The sequence below is a fragment of the Salarias fasciatus genome (assembly GCF_902148845.1).
Source record: "Salarias fasciatus chromosome 7 unlocalized genomic scaffold, fSalaFa1.1 super_scaffold_4, whole genome shotgun sequence".
Lineage (NCBI taxonomy): Eukaryota > Metazoa > Chordata > Actinopteri > Blenniiformes > Blenniidae > Salarias > Salarias fasciatus.
In genome coordinates, this window is record NW_021941229.1 from 5869868 (window position 1) to 5887887 (window position 18020).

Sequence of the window (18020 nt, forward strand, 5' to 3'; positions counted from 1 at the left end):
CAATAGTACAGACATATTTACAGATGTGTCAAGTAATCAGGATTCCAGGATCACGAATATAAGCAGAGTTCTGAGTGGATCATATCAGCAGTGGAATCAAAAATGATGATGCTTTGGGCTGAAGAGAAAGACGTTCCTCATTTTTCCCTTGTGTAGTCGATCTACTTCTGGGCACCGAGCTCTTCACCGGTATTTATTTTGGTAGAGTAACTCTGATTAACTCTGGAATTTCAATTTTTTTGTATGTCAGTTAACCGAAATGGCACTATTTGGTCTTGATGGTCATATATGCAGACTGTTCCAGCCATTCCATATGTGTGTTGTTGGTGGTTGTGAAGCAGGGGTGTGTATAAATAAACGTGTGTGTGTGTGTGAGTGTGATGTCGGTGAAGTGTGTTTGGTCTGGTCCGTAGTGTGTCCAGAACACTCATGTTCAACAAAACAAGGAGATTAAGGGCTGGGGATGAAGAAGAATCAGACACTTGCTGAAGCAGAGGTGCGGCTGGACATGGAAATAAGCCCCTCAACTACCGAACCGGCAGTTTCAGTGAGTGATGAGGGGAAGAGTACTGTGGCACATGGATAGGAGCCTATAATGTGAGAATGAGTACAAACCCTTTGAATCCTGATACAAAGTCATTCGACCCGGTGAAAAGAGACGAGAATAAGCCAAGTGAAATGATTGATGTTAATGCTCGAGCACTTTCAAGCATGAATAAACAAAGATATGGCACGATACAGACAAGGAAACTACATGAACTTCACACAAGGGTCCAAAGCATGTATTCCATCGCCTCGAACTCAAGATGGCAGTTTGTACAAACACAAAAAGAAATCACAGAACTTCTTGCCCTTCAGCTTGTAAAAAGGTTAGCAAGCCTGTATATATTGTTCCTCAGAGAAGGCTGCACAGCTGTGGAAGACTCGGAATATGTAAAGGAGATGGACATGCCAGCCAATATGACAGCTGTGGTCCAAAATCGTAACCGCAAGTTGAGAGAGCGGTGGTGAACCAAGGCCAGTGACATCTGGAGTGTAACCGTCACAGAGCCTGTTGTCTGGACAAAGCAGGTCAGGATTGTGTGTGATCCTGTTTTTCAAGATTTGTGGGACAGCAGTTATACAAAACAAATAAGATAAGAATATGAGAAATAAGTGTCCGCCCAGAACATGAAACAGATTTGCTACCAATGTAGTCACAGCCAATCACAGCACTGAAACTAGACGGCCCAGTGGAAGAGTGCCCTCTACTGGGGGAAAAAAACATGGCATTGTAATGCTGGCAAAAGTAATTAGTTATATTACGTATTACTAAAAATAGTAATGCCATTTATTTTAACACAACTACACCCATCACTGGATATTATAAAAGTGCTGCATGAACTGTGAATTTTCATTTGTAATAATGATCAATACCTGGATGGTGAATGTACTGAGCTATTTTTGTCTTCTGTCAAATACTGGAGGATCGAAGAAAGAAAGAAAACAACAAAAAAGCACAAGAAGAAAAATAAACTACTCACAACTGTAACTCCCAAAAACAGACGTATAGAGCAGCTTTATAAAAAAGAGTCACACATTTTGAAATCAGGCTAAAGTTTAACCCCAGCGAACAAAGCACATCTCCTTCTAACACCTTTCTTAGCTTTGGTCGAAACAAACTTGGAATCACAGACATACTGGCTCTTTCTCATCAGAAATTACATTTGCATAATTTCATGATATAGCAAATCATAAATAATATGATTATTTTGTTGTTGAATATACTTTTATGAGATGCATTGCTTATTTCTGTAAGATATGCATTGTATAGTTTATTTGAACATCCCTAGCTTTATGCAATAAGACACCTAAGAAGAATAACTAAACAATAAATCACATGCAAATCTCTATTTTTCAGCACATCTCTTGCCAGTGACTTGCCATTTATATAAACGTGTTTCTTATACGGTAATTTGTGATCAATCACATTTTTAGAATTTCTTATTTTTAATATATTACAATTTCTGTCTTATTTTCCACAAAATCAAGAGTTTTGTTTTCATAGAGACAATTTATTCCTATCAAACTCAAGATTTGAGGATTTCCGAATCCCTTTCAAAATTGTTCAAATGTTGACTTCGATTTATCAAAAACCACAAATCAGCAAATCTGTGACTTGGCAAATGTCATTAATATAAACAATTGTGGACCAATGACAGAGCCTTGGGGTACTCCATGGGTGATCTCCTTAAATCCCGACGGGTATATCCCATTAGTACAAACTACAATTTTGAAAACAACTTTCTAATCAAGAGTGCAATCTCCCTCTCATCCATATTTCTAAAGTTCCTCAATAACAGATTTTGGTCAGTTTTCTGAGGTCAACATCAAATCAAGTGGAACATGCTTTGCTTTTGGCTTGCCTTTGCAATTTCTTCTGCCATAAATGTTGACACCTGTTTGCTGGGGCATGTTTTGAAAATGAAAATGAAAAGACATATCTCTTAATACATTTCAAATTTATTTTTGATCCGCATTCTCTTCCATACTCAGTCATCATCAATGCAAATATCCCTCTTTGTGAGTAGTGTGTTACAATGTAAAATACAAATGTGTATCATCATTGGAATCATTCATGATCACTGGTAACAAACATATCTCCATTTCTTCAAAGTTCACATCTGTTCATAAAAGATTGTCGGTTATTTAAAAAGCCCCCAAAAAAGAAGTCATTTTAGAAATGAAATATGAAATATACTTCAAGACTCATGATGTAACTGTGGGCCTCTCTGTAGTTCAACACAAACTGATACAATTTAATCTTCTCATCTGTTTTGACAAACCAGAAACATTTTTCCTGAAGCACAGAATCAAAAATGTTCAAATCAGTAACATTTCCTTTGAACACAGGTTCCACAAGAGAGAGGCTTCTCACCTGTGGGTTCTCATGTGAGAGCTCAGGTTAGACTATTGATCAAAACTTTTCCCACATTCCACAAGAATATGGCTTCTCACCTGTGTGACTTCTCATGTGAGAGGTCAGACTAGACTGTTGCTTGAAACTTTTATCACACATTTCACAAGAATATGGCTTCACAGCTATGTGAGTTCTCATGTGGATCGACAAATGAGCGTTTCGTCTGAAACTTTTCCCACATGTTTGACAAGAATATGGCTTCTCACCTGTGTGAGTTCTCATATGGAGCAACAAATTCCTTTTATAACTGAAACTTTTTGCACATGTTTCACAAGAAAACGGCTTCTCCCCGGTGTGAGTTCTCATGTGGCTCAGTAAATTATTTTTCAGGCTGAAACTTCTCCCACATGTTTGACAAGAGTACGGCTTCTCTCCAGTGTGAACTCTCATATGGTGTAATAAATGCGTTCGATAACCAAAACTTTTCCCGCATGTTTCACAAGAATACGGCTTCTCACCTGTGTGAGTTCTCATGTGTTCCAACAAATGATTTCTTCGACTGAAGTCTTTCCCACAGGTTTCACAACAATATGGCTTCTCACCTGTGTGAGTGCTCATGTGGCGCAACAAATTGCCATATAGAGAGAAACATTTTCTACACGTTTCACAAGAAAACGGCTTCTCACCTGTGTGAGTTCTCATGTGGATCGACAATTGACTGTGGCTAAGGAAAATTTTCCCGCATGTTTCACAAAAAAAAGGCTTCTCACCTGTGTGAGTTTTCACGTGGACCACAAACTTACTCTGCCGGCTGTAACTTTTACCACAGATTTCACAAACTATATTTTTCTTATCAGCAACACTTCCTAAGTTCTGACATAATTTACGTCTTTTACTGTTCAGTACTTCTGGCTCGCTCAGGTAGTTTTGCTCCTGTACAGAAGCGACCTTAAAGGTTTCACTCTCCAACTTCAGTACGAGCCGCTCTCCCTCCTGGTTGGTATCAAGTTCCTTGTGCTCCTCAAACTGTAAAGTTTTCGCTCTTCCTGGTCCTCTTTAGGCTGTAGGAGTCCCAGTTCTTCTTGTTCCTCTTTCACCTGGAGGAGTTCTGGTTCTTCTCGTTCCTCTTTGATCTGTGGAGGTTCTGATTCTTCCTGCTGTAGACAGTAGTTTATCTCTAGTTTTAAGAGCTGCTCCTCCGTACAGTCATGGTGCTGTGGAAGCTCTGGAGAGACAAAAAAGTACAAGAAATAAGTTTAGTTGAGACTTCTGGTGAGCGCTCCAAGTCGGCGACTTAGATCCTTAACTCGGCCAGTTAACAATTCAGAAAAAACTCCACTAAAACATGTTATATTATGCGCAAGAAAAAAAAAAAAAAAAAACTTCGGTGGACATTAAAATCACGACAAACGAAAAGCACCCAAAACCATGGGTGATAGCAACTCTGGCGTGGAGGAGATGGCGGCTAATGCTAGCAGTGACGAAGGACAGCAAAGCATCGCTAAAGCTATTCAGAGCCTGGGCAGAAATATACAGGAACTAAAAAATGGAACTCAAACTTGTGCTTTGTGTTTAAGGCAACCACAAAGAATATTTTTGTTTGTTAAAGGTGCTGTAGGCAGGATTTTGCTGGTCAATGCTAATTTTTCTGTGTTTCTTTGGATTAAATGTTAGAGTATCCATTGATAATCCTTTAGGAGTGTAGCATAATTGCACTACTGCGAGGGCGCAGCGTTTCCATCTGTCTCTGTTCTGAGCTGAAAAGGAATCTCGACAGCTCCAGGTATCTTTGACCAATCAGAAGAGCCCCTGAGGCTCTAACCGTGATTGGTCGAGGGGCGTTCATCGCACGTTCTTGTGGGAGGGGGCTTAACTTGCATGAGGGCATGATGTCAGAGAAAACAGGACAGGATTGGCTGTGCTGGGTTTCAAATCGCCATCTTGTTTAGGTAAGATGGCAATTTGACCTGAGCAAGATGGCGGAGATGCCGAATCCTGCCTACAGCACCTTAAAGGTGTAATGGAGGATGTTCTATTTGCTTTGAGGTTCCAGGTGGATCATCAAAATAACTGGTGGGTCTGTTTGTCAATAATTCTGACGAGCTGCTTTCGTCAACCCGTTGTACGTCCCAATCAGGTTCTCCCTTTTGCGCATGCGCATTCAGAGTGTTTATGTAGCCGGTGAGCTTCGGTTTCAGCCGGTACTTACCGATGGCGAGTCTGACATAATGAAACTGTAACTGTTTCGGAAAATAAGCTTTATGAGCGACGCCAATCGCAGAAACTGTAAACAGAGCCGTGCACGCCCGGGGAAGATGGGCTCGCGCTCGCACGCTTCCGCCATTGATAGGCATTTTCTGGGAGAAGCAGGAGAGCCGGGCGGATGGTCTGGCGCATGCACGTTTTTCAAAAAGTGAGTAACAGACGTTTGGCTTCGTCTTTTCGAGAAAATCCTGTATTACACCTTTAAAATCAATCGTGGATTTTTTTTTTTTAATTTGAAAAAATCTCCATGAGTGCATCCCCCCCCCCCGCGAGTCGAGGCTTCCTCCTCAAAAGGAGAAGGACTATTTTTGACTTTGAAAGAAAGAGTCGCAACATTTGGAGTCACCAGTATGATGAATACAGATTCTAAACACGTAACAGACACAAATCCTGCTTCTGTCTGCGGTGGATAAGCCAAACACAGCCAAAACAATGGAGATCCTCCACAAGTCACATTCATGTGTTCATTCAGACTTCTCCATACCTGTTCTGTGTAACCTGATTTGAGGATTACTGATGATTTCCAGCAGTCTGCGCTGACGCTCCACCTCCTCCTTGTACTGGAGGATAGTTCGTTCAAACTCTGTGAATATTTCTCCAGCAGCAGCAGTGAGTCGCTGGGTGGTCAAGTCTCTCACTGAGTCCAGGGAATTCTCACTTTCACCACCAGGAACAGTCGTCTCAACAAGATCCTCCTCTTTAATGTGTGGAGCTTCATGTTCTTCCTGCTTCACAAAGGAGCCCGTCTTCAGGTTACCAATGTGTTTCAGGAGACTCTCTGCAGGGAAACAAGACAAAAGTCACAGAGGTGATGGATGTGAATGATTTACAGTGATGGAAACATGAGACAGGGCAGGCTACATTCAAATCATTAAATCATTTCAAGAAAACTAACTGTAGCTGCAGGATTTGAATAATAATATAAAAACAAGAAGTTCATTTTACACTTGTGAAAAGTTTACAGTTTGACATGATTCAGAATTTTTTTCCCCAAGCAACACATGAATGTATCAAAAAGAAAAAGAAGAAAGAAATTCTCCCACAGATAGCTCTACGTGGCTTCTGAAATGTAATATTGGTGCGTTAAAGGATTGAAGGTTTGGGCGGTGATGGCGTGGGCTCCTCTTCATCTGAAGGAGTGGGGTCTCATTGCTGATGGAAGCTATGTGCTATAGGAGATTCTCATGAAGGTTGAATGTAATGGTAATAAAATCATCCTCAGAACAGATCATGACATTCTACCCCTTTAGTATGAGCATAGTACATCATATACTCAACAAATGGTTCCGTTTTTTTTTTTTTGTTACCTGAAATAAATGACTTAAGTGATTATTTTAAGAAGGCATCCACTACCATCCTCTGTGTCTTAAAAATGTGCTGAATAGAGATTTTTGATTTTCTGTCTTCTCTCACACAACTCTACTCCTCCCTCACACATTCACTGTCTGCTGTCTATAAAGTGCATGACGAGCAGCTGTCTCGAGCGAGCAATCCTGCAGACAGCATGTCTCTGTGTGACCTGCGTCCTGAAGCTTCAATACAAGACTAAGACCAATGGCACTTTCATTGCAGCAATTTTTTTTTCTGCAGGCACTCACTGAAACTTCTGTCTCATGCACTGTATTGACACATCTGGGGGGGCTAACACTGGCCCCACATGGTGTCACCAATAGGTACTGCAGGCAAACTATGTAATTAATTATTTTCAATTATCTGCAATATTGTGTTGTCTGAATTGTTCACTCTGGTTACACCAGGTGCCAACCTCTAGTGTGGAAAATATGGCAAAGAAAAGCCAATTTGGAAGTGCAGAAAAGCTGTAATTCCAAGGAAATTCCAACTGGGGGATGATGTCTATGTCAAAAAGAACCCAAGTCCCATCAGAACCCATTAAAAAATTCCAAATTTCAGAGTACATATTGAAATACATATAATACTTACTTCAAAACGAGCTTTGCTTTCCACAACCCTCTGCTTGACCAGACTCGTGTTTCATATGTCATCTTTGATTTTATTGACTGACTTAAAGTTTTGAATAAATCACCCAATCACAACGCCTCCTCTGTCCACGTGAAGCGGTCACGTGACAGGCTTGACTAATAACATGCACGGCCACTTTCAAATGTTCAGTATGGAGACGTCCTGCAGGAAGCTTCGAACCCCGGGCTCCGCTGCGGAACGCTGTGGGTGACTTCACGTTATATACAGTCAAAGGGTTTCAGCAGCGAGCGAAACTAACGGCGAGAGCGGAGAGGTCTGTCCCCAACCACGGTTTACAAAAACACCTACTTCTAACCCTGTTCGAGCACGCGGCATTATTGACACTATACCAGAGAGACTCCTGCTCCTCCTGTCTGTGGAGGATCAGTCAAAGCAGCCACTCTCATGTCTCCATCCAGACTCCTCCATACCTGTTAACTTGATCTGATGATGCTGGCAGCTGATTTGAAGCAGCTCGCGCTGACGAGCCATCTCTTCCTCGTAGCAGGACGATAGTTGCTTCAAACACGGTGAAGATTTCTCCAGCAGCAGCAGTTAGTCTCTGGTTGATAAACTCTCTCAAAGCCTGAACTGAACTCATTGTTGCTGCAGGAAAAGAGACACGAGGACACAGAAGACAGACCCACACGATGCACACTTCCTCCACAGCGGCTGCTTCTTCTTCTTCTTCTCTCACTTTTCTGCAGGATCATAAACAACCTTCAGCTTCATACTGCCACCTGCTGGAGACACGAGGAAAGACACAAGCTGAACACAACCTCACAGTGACATCTCCCACCGAGGCTACTGCTGGAAAAATCCTTTTGCAAATACAGACACTCCACGACACAAGTAATTTCATACTTTATTTTTATGAAAAAAAAAACCATCCACATAAAACAAATTTCACACAAAAAGTCATAAAATGATTAATTTATTCATGAGTCAACAATTGCAATTCATCTGAAATGTCATTTTCTTTCTCAATTTACTTAAGTCGAAGAATAAGCAGTCCTGTAGAAGAACAACAGCTCCGCTGCCTCTCCTTTCGCAACCTCCTGACCCGGTACTGACAACAGCCGATCGTGCCCTCGGCACGTAACAAACATGAAAAAGCATTGTATTAATTTTGACTCAAATATGCAGATTTATTGTGAAAATGAAAAGGCATTTCTCTTCATGCATTACAAGTTGATTTTGATCCAAATTTTCTTCCACACTCATTTTCCCTCAAAATAAATATTCCTTTAAACTGTAAAGTAACTTGGGATTTCATGTGAAAGCTTGAATTACCGAATGAGATCTCTTTTTGAGTTGATGCATCAATGCACCGTGTTGACTGAAGCTCCTCCCACATGTTCAACAATAACATGACTTCTCACCTGTGAGTTCTCATGTGTTTCGACAAATAACTTTTTAGACTGAAACTTTTGCCACATGTTACACAAGAATACGGCTTCTCACCCGAGTGAGTTCTCATGTGAGATCTCAGAGCAGATATTTGACTGAACCTTTTATCACATGTCTTACAAGAATACGGCCTCTCACCTGTGTGAGTTCTCATGTGAGATCTCAGAGTAGACATTTGACTGAAACTTTTCCCACACGTTTCACAAGAATATGGCTTCTCGCCTGTGTGAGTTCTCATGTGGACCAACAATTTACTCTGCCAGTTGTAACTTTTACCACAGATTTCACAAACTATGTTTTTCTTCTCAGTCATACTTCTTAAGTTTGGACATAATTTAATTTTTTTATGGACAGTTTTCCCACAGGTTTTCTCACAAAGAATCTTTTCACAGCTCAGCCTGATTCTCTGACACAGGAACCTTCTCCACACAGTCACTTTGAAATGCGCTGATTTTTTTCATCTCTGCATTTCTAGTTGATTCTGAGTCAGTATGTTTTTTCACATCATGGACTTCAGAGTCAAGAGAGAGGAACTGCTCAGTGTCTGCTACTTCTGGTTCACTCAGGTAGCTTTGCTCCTGAACTGAAGGGACCTTCAAGATTTCACCTTCAAACTTCAGGATGAGCCGCTCTCCCTCCTGGTTGGTACAGAGTTCCTCATATTCCTTAAACTTTAAAGGCTTGGGTTCCTCCTGGATAGCTTGAAACTGTAGGAGTCCTGGTTCTTCTTTTTCCACTTTTGATCTGTGGAGGTTCTGACTGTTCTTGTTCCTCTTTGATCTGTGGAGGTTCTGGTTCTTCTTGTTCCTCTTTGATCTGTGGAGGTTCTGGTTCTTCTTGTTCCTCTTTGATCTGTGGAGGTTCTGGTTCTTCTTTCTCTAGACAGTACTTTGTTTCCAGTTTAAAGAGCTGCCCCTCAGTACAGTCATGGTGTTGTGGAAGCTCTGGAGAGACGAGATAAAAGGTTAGTACTGTAAAAGTAATTCTGGACATGTGCTTCATTTTCATGAATTTTCCTTTTCATTTTCAGTTTCCCGCCATATGGGACATCCCTGCTGTGAACTGGGTCAGGTCATGTAATCATCCAAGTGAGGAGCTCAGAGGTGCCTAATTGAGAGAGAATCAGTTTTAGACCATGGTGACAATCCGTGTGTAATTTGTTTTTCAATGTAAGAACATAAATTTGGACATTAGATTTGGTGGCAGCACACTGGTGAAGAGGTGGCAGCACAGCTACACCGGTAGTGAACCCAGGCACCACAGACCAGAGGTGTGTCCCTGTGGGTACCGGTGTCGGACAACTGCGAGGCTGGGCTGTCAGCCGCCGACAGCGCCTACATGACCCCAGCCATGCACCGTGAATGTCCTTTCAGTCTCAAAAGCAGACAAAAATCATCGCTGACCTGACGGAAGACATCCACTGGCTGTCAGAGGAGCTCAGGGAGAAAGACTCTCTTCTGGCTAAGACCCAGGCAGTGACCCACGAACAATCTCTGGTCATTGCGTTATTCTCAGCCACCGCTGACACAGCACCCTGGGCTCCCTCCTGCTCCACACCAGACCACCAGCACTCATGGACAGAGGTTGTAGTGTGGGACAAACACAAGCCCAGAGCCCACCGCGGTTCCGCCTCCACAACCTCTCTCTAACCACTTCCTGGCCCTGGTGAAGCATGACTGCAATGGCATGATGGAAGATGAACTGTCCTCGGTCTGCTGCGGCCCCTTCTGCTCCGACGTCCTCCGGTGGGTCCATGGCTCACCACCACTACAACCCGGATGCCTTGGACGTCATGGCTCCCCCTCCACTGCAAGGCACTGTGAATGGTCCCCCATCCCGTTGGATCCAGACCTCGTCACGCCGCCACGGCCCCGAAGAAAGATCACTCTGCCACGGTCCTGGAGGAGCCTTACCGTTCCTCCACGATCCCAGAGCAGCAGCAACCATCCCTGGGCTTCGCCCTCTGCGGCTTGCCAGAGGCTTATCAAGGAGGCCGTTTGAAGGCGTTCTGGGGGCCACTAGCCCCCCAGAGAGAACCAGGACGTTGGCAGAGCGCCCCCCAGCCCCTGGCCTCTGTGCTGCCGATCTGCCCCTACCTTGTCTCCTCTTCAGCTCAACATCATTCCTTGTTGGGGACAGAACCACCAGGAATATTCCTTTTTTTTTAACGCCATAACACGGTGTCTTCCTGGTACTACTGTCCCAACGATCCTCCATGGACTCCCGGAGCTCCTGCAGACTGTCTCCTCCACTGTTTGCCGGGTGACCATCCATGTCGAGACTAACGATACAGCCCAGTGGCAGTCAGATGCTACCATACAAGATTTTAAAGAAATTTTTATCCAGTTGGAGAGCTGTGGGAGGTCAGTTTTTATCAATGAACCCATACCGACCTTCTCAAGGAGTGATGAGCGCTTCTCCAGACTGCTCAGCCTCAAAACCTGGCTCCAGCACTCCTGCACAGCTCCAAACTTTTACTTCATTGACAATTTTAACCAGTTTTGGAACTGCCCAACTTTTTTTTCCACAGGATGAACTTCACCCGAGCACGCTGGGCAGCTCCATTTTAGCAGGTAACATTCAGCATGCAGTACACACATCCCCCACTGATTGACTGCCTTCAAGCACCCCCCCCCCCCCCCCCCACACACACACACACACACACACCACCACCCCCACCACCACCACCACCACCACACACTCACCCATGGCTCACAGACACACCAGATATTATCACCACCATTACAGTCATCACTTCTTTCAGTCGCCACATCTCCCGAACTGTTTTTAAAACAACATCGGACAGTAAAACTCACAGAGCGCACACATCCAGCCTATCCACTACTCTGAACATGGAGCTGCTGAATGTGCGCTCTCTTTTAAAAAAATCTTTTATGATAAATGATGTTATTATAGATAATAATTTAGATAGTCTCATTTTAACTGAGGTATGGCTTGGCACTGATGCACCTGTTCTCCTCACAAGGCTTCTCCACCAATTTTAACCAGAACAGGGAGAGGGGTAGGGGGACTGTCTATATTGAAGAAAAAAAAAATAAAAAAACTTGTTGAGAGCGTGTGCAGGGTGTTTTAAAAGTTTTAACATCATTGAAGTGCTATGCCCTTTGTTTTAGCAGTCCCTCAATCCTCTAACAGTGTACAGCCCCCCAGTACCCAAGCGTTTTTTATCAGTGAATTTTCAGAACTTTAATAAATAATTAATTCCAAATATAATTTTAATATTGGTGATTTTAACTTACATGTTGCTGAAATCTCTGACTCGTTAGTTGCAGGCATAATTCATTTAGAGGTATATAATATTTATGATTAAATACTGAGCTCACCGAAAAACTTCGCGAGTGCTTCTTTTTCCCGTGAGTTGAAACTGATCGTCAAAGAGTGACTTTTATTTCTTACTTTGAAACAAAGAGTCACTATATTTGGAGTGACTGGTACGATGAATATGGATTCTAACAAATTAACAGACACAAATCCTGCTTCTGTCTGGGGTGGATAAACCAAACATAACCAACACAGCAGAGATCCTCCAAAAGTCACATTCATGTGTTCACTCGGACTTCTCTATACCTGTTCTGTGTAACCTGATTTGAGGATTACTGATGATTTCCAGCAGTCTGCGCTGACGCTCCACCTCCTCCTTGTACTGGAGGATAGTTCGTTCAAACTCTGTGAATATTTCTCCAGCAGCAGCAGTGAGTCGCTGGGTGGTCAAGTCTCTCACTGAGTTCAGGGAATTCTCACTTTCACCACCAGGAACAGTCGTCTCAACAGGATCCTCCTCTTTAATGTGTGGAGCTTCATGTTCTTCCTGCTTCACAAAGGAGCCCGTCTTCAGGTTACCAATGTGTTTCTGTAGACTCTCTGCAGGGAAACCAGACAAAAGTCACTGAAGTGATGGATGAGAATGTTTTACAGTGATGGAAGGATGAGACAGGACAGGCTATATTCAAAACATTAACATTTGTAAAGAATAAGTCTGCTTGTACGAAGATAGATGTTTTTTCAATGAATATCATGATTATTTCAGCCTTGTTTCAGCCTTGTATTGTCAAGCAGTTTGAGGTAATTTACAGCTTTCAACTGAGTATTGATCTAGTCATGTTTATACGGGTGGCCCAGAAGGATAAAGGCTACAACACAACTGCCACCATGTTTTGCAATGGAATAGCATACATAAATTTATTATAGGCTGCAACTAATTGTTTACGATTATTTTTGTGGTCGACAAATCTATCAATTATCCGTTAGATTTGTCATGATTAGGTTCACTAGGTCATGTCCTAATATCACTAATTATTGGAAACAAATGTTTCAAACTCTACCTGAAGCTTACAATGTTAAATTTGCTCCCAATCCTCTGACTGTGCTCTTTGGAGTGCTGCCTGCCTAAAACACCTGTCCAAAATATGTCTCCACGGGTTGTGGCATTTATATCTTTAATGGCGCGTCGTCTCATTCTATGTAGATGGGGGGATGCATCCTCCCCCACACATAGCCAGTGGGTGGCTGATTTAATGCAGCATATGCATCTAGAAAAGATGAGGTGTACACTTGCTGGTTCAATGGAAATTTTTGAAAAAACATGGCAGCCCTTCCTAAGGTATATAGAGACGTTTGAATTAGTTAGCTTACCACAGTGAAATATAACAGGAACAACATCACCATGGCACATTTCTACATTTTACCCTTATTTTCACCTTTATTTCTAAATTGTATCGAATTCATTTTGTACCTTCATTTCCTGGTTACTTCAGCACGTACAGTATAAACGTTGCGAGTGTGTGTGTTTTTTGTTTTTGTTTTTTCGTTGTTCTTCTTTGCTGTGGGAGGGATTGGGGTGGGTGGGGGGTTCTCTAAGTTTGGGGGGGTAAAAAAAGTCATTTTGTGTCTGGTACACACTTAATATGTAAATTTGTATTGAAAATGCATAAATAAAATTATTAAAAAAAAAGATTTGTCATGATTATCTTTATTTTGAAGCATTGATTCTCTTTGGTAGTTGATGACAGAGTGGCTCCTTGGTGTCAGTCTTTCACGTAGTTCCTGCAGGTCCGTAGTGCTGCCATGAAATGAGAGCAGTGTTGGAAAGTAATCTCTCACTAAGTAATGCAACTGCTGTAATCAGTAACAGAGTAAAGTAATGAATTACTATGTCAAAAGTGGTAATTATATCAAAATTACTTTATCAAGTAACGACTCCTTTACTTTTCCCCAATATGTTGGGGAGCTGAAAGGATGTTACTACGCACGATATTGATCAATTTATAGAAAAACTCGTAACGATGTTGCACGTTTATGAAGTGTCCGGGCGTGCAACGTCATCAAACTGAGACCAGCAGCAAAACAAACCCACCGTGGCGACGGTGGGGGAAAATCCAGCGCTCGCATTTTATGGCTGGAAATACAACATTATTTTGAGTAACAGACACGGACGGACAACAACCCAGCCTCAACCCAGAGAGCCACAAGTCAACACTGTCGCACATCATGGAGTGTAGGGAGTACAGGAGTTTCAGCGAGGATGGAGTTCCTCCACCAGTCACTTTCATGTCTCCATTCAGACTTCTCCTATACCTGTTAACTTGATCTGATGATACTGGCAAGCTGATTTGAAGCAGTTCGCGCTGACGAGCCATCTCTTCCTCGTAGCTGACGATAGTTGCTTCAAACACGGTGAAGATTTCTCCAGCAGCAGCAGTTAGTCTCTGGTTGATAAACTCTCTCAAAGCCTGAACTAAACTCATTGTTGCTGCAGGAAAGGAATCCAAATGCCCCAAACTCCCTCCACTGTCTTATCTTCTCTCTTCTTCTTCTTCTTCTTTCTTCTTCTCTCTTCTCTTCTTCTTATTCTTCTTCTTCTCTTACTTTTCTGCAGGATCAAACAACAACCTTCAGCCTGTGCGTGTTTGTGTGTGTGCGTGTTCTCCTCTCTGATTGGAGAAGCGTGAGAAATGTTATCTGCAGGTGCACGCTCTCTCAAGGTCGACCGCCGTTTCCTCTTCTTTCTTTTGTTTTTTTCTTTTTACATTTCATGAAGTTTTGTATAATCACTGGTTTGCCCTTCTCATGTTCCCAGTACTCCCTCTGTCTCAAGTTGCTCTGCCCATTTAATCAAGTGTTCTAGTGCCAGTCACTGGTCTTTCTTTGACAGTCTGCTGTTGTTATTTGAGACACATTTTAAACATCAGTCCTCCCGGGCTGTTTGGCTCTTGTCCTGCCAATACATGAAGAGCTCTATCCTTCATTGTGTCACTCCTTAGCTACAATTGCAAAGGTAGCAGTAAAATGCCACAGTGGTACAAGCTTGTACAGTTTTACAAGTTCTGTGGTCTACCTTTAGTGATAGTGTAACTTAAAGTTTGCCTCAATTGTGGCAATTTCAGTTAGAGTTTACACATTGCCCATAACATTGCCCTACGGCGAATCTGAGGAACTTCCTGTGCCTCAGATTACGTGAAGAAACCGCCACCACTGCGGCCGTCACAGCCCCGGGGGTTCCGCGGTCCATGACAGCACGGGGCCTTCCCGGGCTGTCGTGGAGGGTGGGGGGGCCAAAGCTGGATCTGACACGCCCTTGGCGTGAGGGCGCCGCGTAGAGTGAAGGGTTGTGCTCTTTATTGCTGGCGGGCTGTGTGACTGCTGTTACAGTAATGCTGGCGGCCCGGGAGCTCAGCATCGAATGGCGGCAGGGAACCTCTGACGGGGACTGGCACGTCAGAGGAGAAAAGGCCGCGGCCAATCTCCGCATGGCCCTGCGGCGCTGAGTGTGGTAAAGGATTACTGCTCTTTAGAGACGCCAGAAACTCCGGGCTGCCGCCACATCCTCATCACTCGCCTCGACTCTTTGCTTTATCTGACGCGAGGGAAGCCGTTGAGGGAAGAAGAGAGCTCAGCCGGGCTCGACATGTGCCTGCCGTATGAGCACGGTGAAGAAGGGAGGACTGCTGCTCTTTAGAGATGAACAGGCCTGACGGCCTTTAATTAATGACACTTTTAACCACAGATGCAGGAGGACGAGTAGACGAGTTCTCCGTGTCACGGGAGCCTGGGAACCGTCTCGGCTGGTCGGTGCCCCGGGAGGACGAGGAACTATGGCCAGATGTCCGGGATCCCAGGGGGCAGACCTCCTCCGCTCTGCAGGACGCCGCGTGGTGGATTTGACATACGGCGGGGCTGGAGGTGGGGGGCGAGCGCTGCGAGCCTCGGGCCGCTGCCTGCAGGCGTTCGATGATCACCTGTATGTCTGGACCGAAGAGGGAAGAGGTAGAAAGGGGCAACTCAAAATACCCTTCTGGTCCCGTTCCGCGAGGGAGGAGAGACGAGCCACAGATGTCTCAGACCGAGCTGGGCGCTGGCCATTGGCACGACCTCTGTTGATGGCGTGTGGCGCGGCACATCCGCATCAGGACTTCGGCCGTGTTCTGGATCTCCTCGATGTCTTCCGGTGACAGCTCTGACTGCTCGTAGGCAGGAGCTTATCAATGGAACCCAGGAGGAAGGTCATATTGTTAAACTAAGGCGAACACCTGATTGCCATTAGCATAACCACCGGTCCAGAAAGGAAGCCATGTGCCCGGTCTCTTTCAGACGGCAGCATGGGCTTTCCGCCGGGCCAGGGGGGGGAGGTGGATACCAGGCAGAGCCTCACGGAGTCCTCTATCTCTCTGGGACTCCGGAGACAGGAGGCCAGCCGTCCACACAGCAGTACTCACAGTAGCTTTCACCGCGCCCTTGGCGGTGAGGGGGCACACCAATCACGCTGCACGTTGGCCTGGAACGATGGCACAGCGGACACACACCATAGTCCGGGTCGGAGTCCGTGACTGGGTGCTAGCCGAGTGTAAAGTCGCGCTGCGCGGCTCCGGGGGTTGCGGCGGGAGGAGCGAAGGCTGGTGCGGTCCGTAACGGAGGCGAAGAGCGCCGCGAGGTACTCCACAGGCTGTGGGGCGCACTCAAGTGGCTGCTCTGGAGAACGTTGGAGAGGGAATCATGATGCTGCATAGATTTCTTCAAGCCGGAGGAGTCGCGGCAGCTCCGCAGATCCCCACCCGACTTGGCCCATTCGGTGAAGGAGGCGGGAGGGAACGCAGCGAAGTCCACGTCGGTCTTGTCGGGAGTGGAAGCCAGAGAAACGGCGCCCATAATCGCCGCTTGCCGCTCGGATCCTCGAGAGGGGAGGAGCGGAGGCAGGTGGAGCAGGAAGCCCGTGGCGCTGATGCTGCCAGCCCAGGCAGGTGAAGCACCACTGAGTTGGCGTCCTCTTTGGAGAAGCAGAGGTGCCGCAGCCCTGGCAGGTTAGGGCCCAAACCGCCGGATGGCGACGCTCTTCGGCCAGCTTGTCCATAATCTTCTCTTGAATTCGTGGATTCTTTGAGTCTTGAGATGAGCTGCTATGACCAGTCCTCGAGGCTGAGAATGAAGAAGGGGCGTTATGCGCACTCGAGCTGCTTATATCCCCTTGGTTGAAGGGCGGGGCAGGTGTGCCAGCGCGTGTGTGGATTGGCGCGTCAGCTTTTTTTGATCTGTCTCAGTGTCTGGCTGGCGCCGGAGAGTACCAATAGCGAAGCCCGTAGGTGGGCTAAGCACCACACGAAGTAGAATTAATCATTCAAGCTACATTTTCATTTCTCTTTGGATGCACATTTCGTGACTTGTTGTTGAAATTTGTTTATGGTCAATTTTTTTCATCAATATATAGTATGAAATTACTTGTGTCTATGGATTTTCTGTTTTTGCAAAAGGATTTTTCCAGCAGAAGCCTCGGTGGAGATAGTTCTTTCAGCCCTCACTCCCAGACGTCATGAAAAGCTTCGGCTTCCAAGTGAGCTGGGTTGTGTTCAGCTTGTTTCTTTCCTCGTGTCTCCAGCAGGCGGCAGTATGTCAGAATATGCACAAATTTGGGTATAAGTCTTTCAGATTTTGTCCAGCTGTTACAATCCAGAAATGCCACCATGGGCAATGAAATCTCCTTTTGTGGATCTCTATTTATTAAATGTAAAGCTTAAACACAAGGGAAAGCAGATTTGTTGAGCTGCTTTTTTCTTCAAGGGTTGAGCTAATGTATTCCGACTGTGTGCAAGTCTTTACTGATGGATCCAAAGACCCTGATAAGCAGAGGTCTAGTCTCGCTGTAGTGTTTCACAGTATAAATATTCAGAGGGCTCCAGAGCCACAGACTATTGTCTGTATATACAGTAGAGGTATTAGCTATTGTGAAAGCTTTAAAATAGGCTAGCTAAGCCAGACAAACTGCCTTTTTATAAATCTGCAAGGCAAGATATTTTGTTTAAAGCTTTACAGTTATATACTTCTCTTGTTCAGTGAGGGATGTCTGTGACATTCATGTGGGTTCCAGGTCATATGGGCATTACTGGAAATTAATTAACAGACAGGGTGGCGAAGGGCGCTCTTCTTAAGAATCACATTGATTTAAATTTATCTCTCT

The 18020-nt window shown here is 44.5% G+C and overlaps 2 protein-coding genes across 3 annotated transcripts in view; both read right to left on the reverse strand.

The window, feature by feature from the left end:
- Positions 1-2949: 2949 nt before the first annotated feature.
- On the reverse strand, positions 2950-3743 carry LOC115383406 (oocyte zinc finger protein XlCOF22-like). Its single transcript, XM_030085586.1, is given in 2 exon segments — positions 2950-2977; positions 2979-3743. Coding segments are annotated over 2 exon segments (651 nt in total). The 5' UTR covers positions 3602-3743.
- The window catches only part of LOC115382828 (uncharacterized), a 172610-nt gene continuing 158326 nt past the window's right edge, over positions 3737-18020 (reverse strand). Inside the window, exons 1-3 of one of the 2 annotated variants that reach the window (XM_030084748.1) lie at positions 7576-7803; positions 5649-5942; positions 3737-4124 (exon numbers count right to left, since the gene is read on the reverse strand). In XM_030084748.1, coding sequence (XP_029940608.1) covers positions 3871-4124; positions 5649-5942; positions 7576-7636 — 609 coding nt within the window. In that variant the 5' untranslated portion in view covers positions 7637-7803 and the 3' untranslated portion in view covers positions 3737-3870. Of the gene's footprint in view, positions 4125-5648; positions 5943-7575; positions 7804-18020 lie in introns of those variants that run through there. The other variant, XM_030084746.1, reaches the window with a different exon arrangement.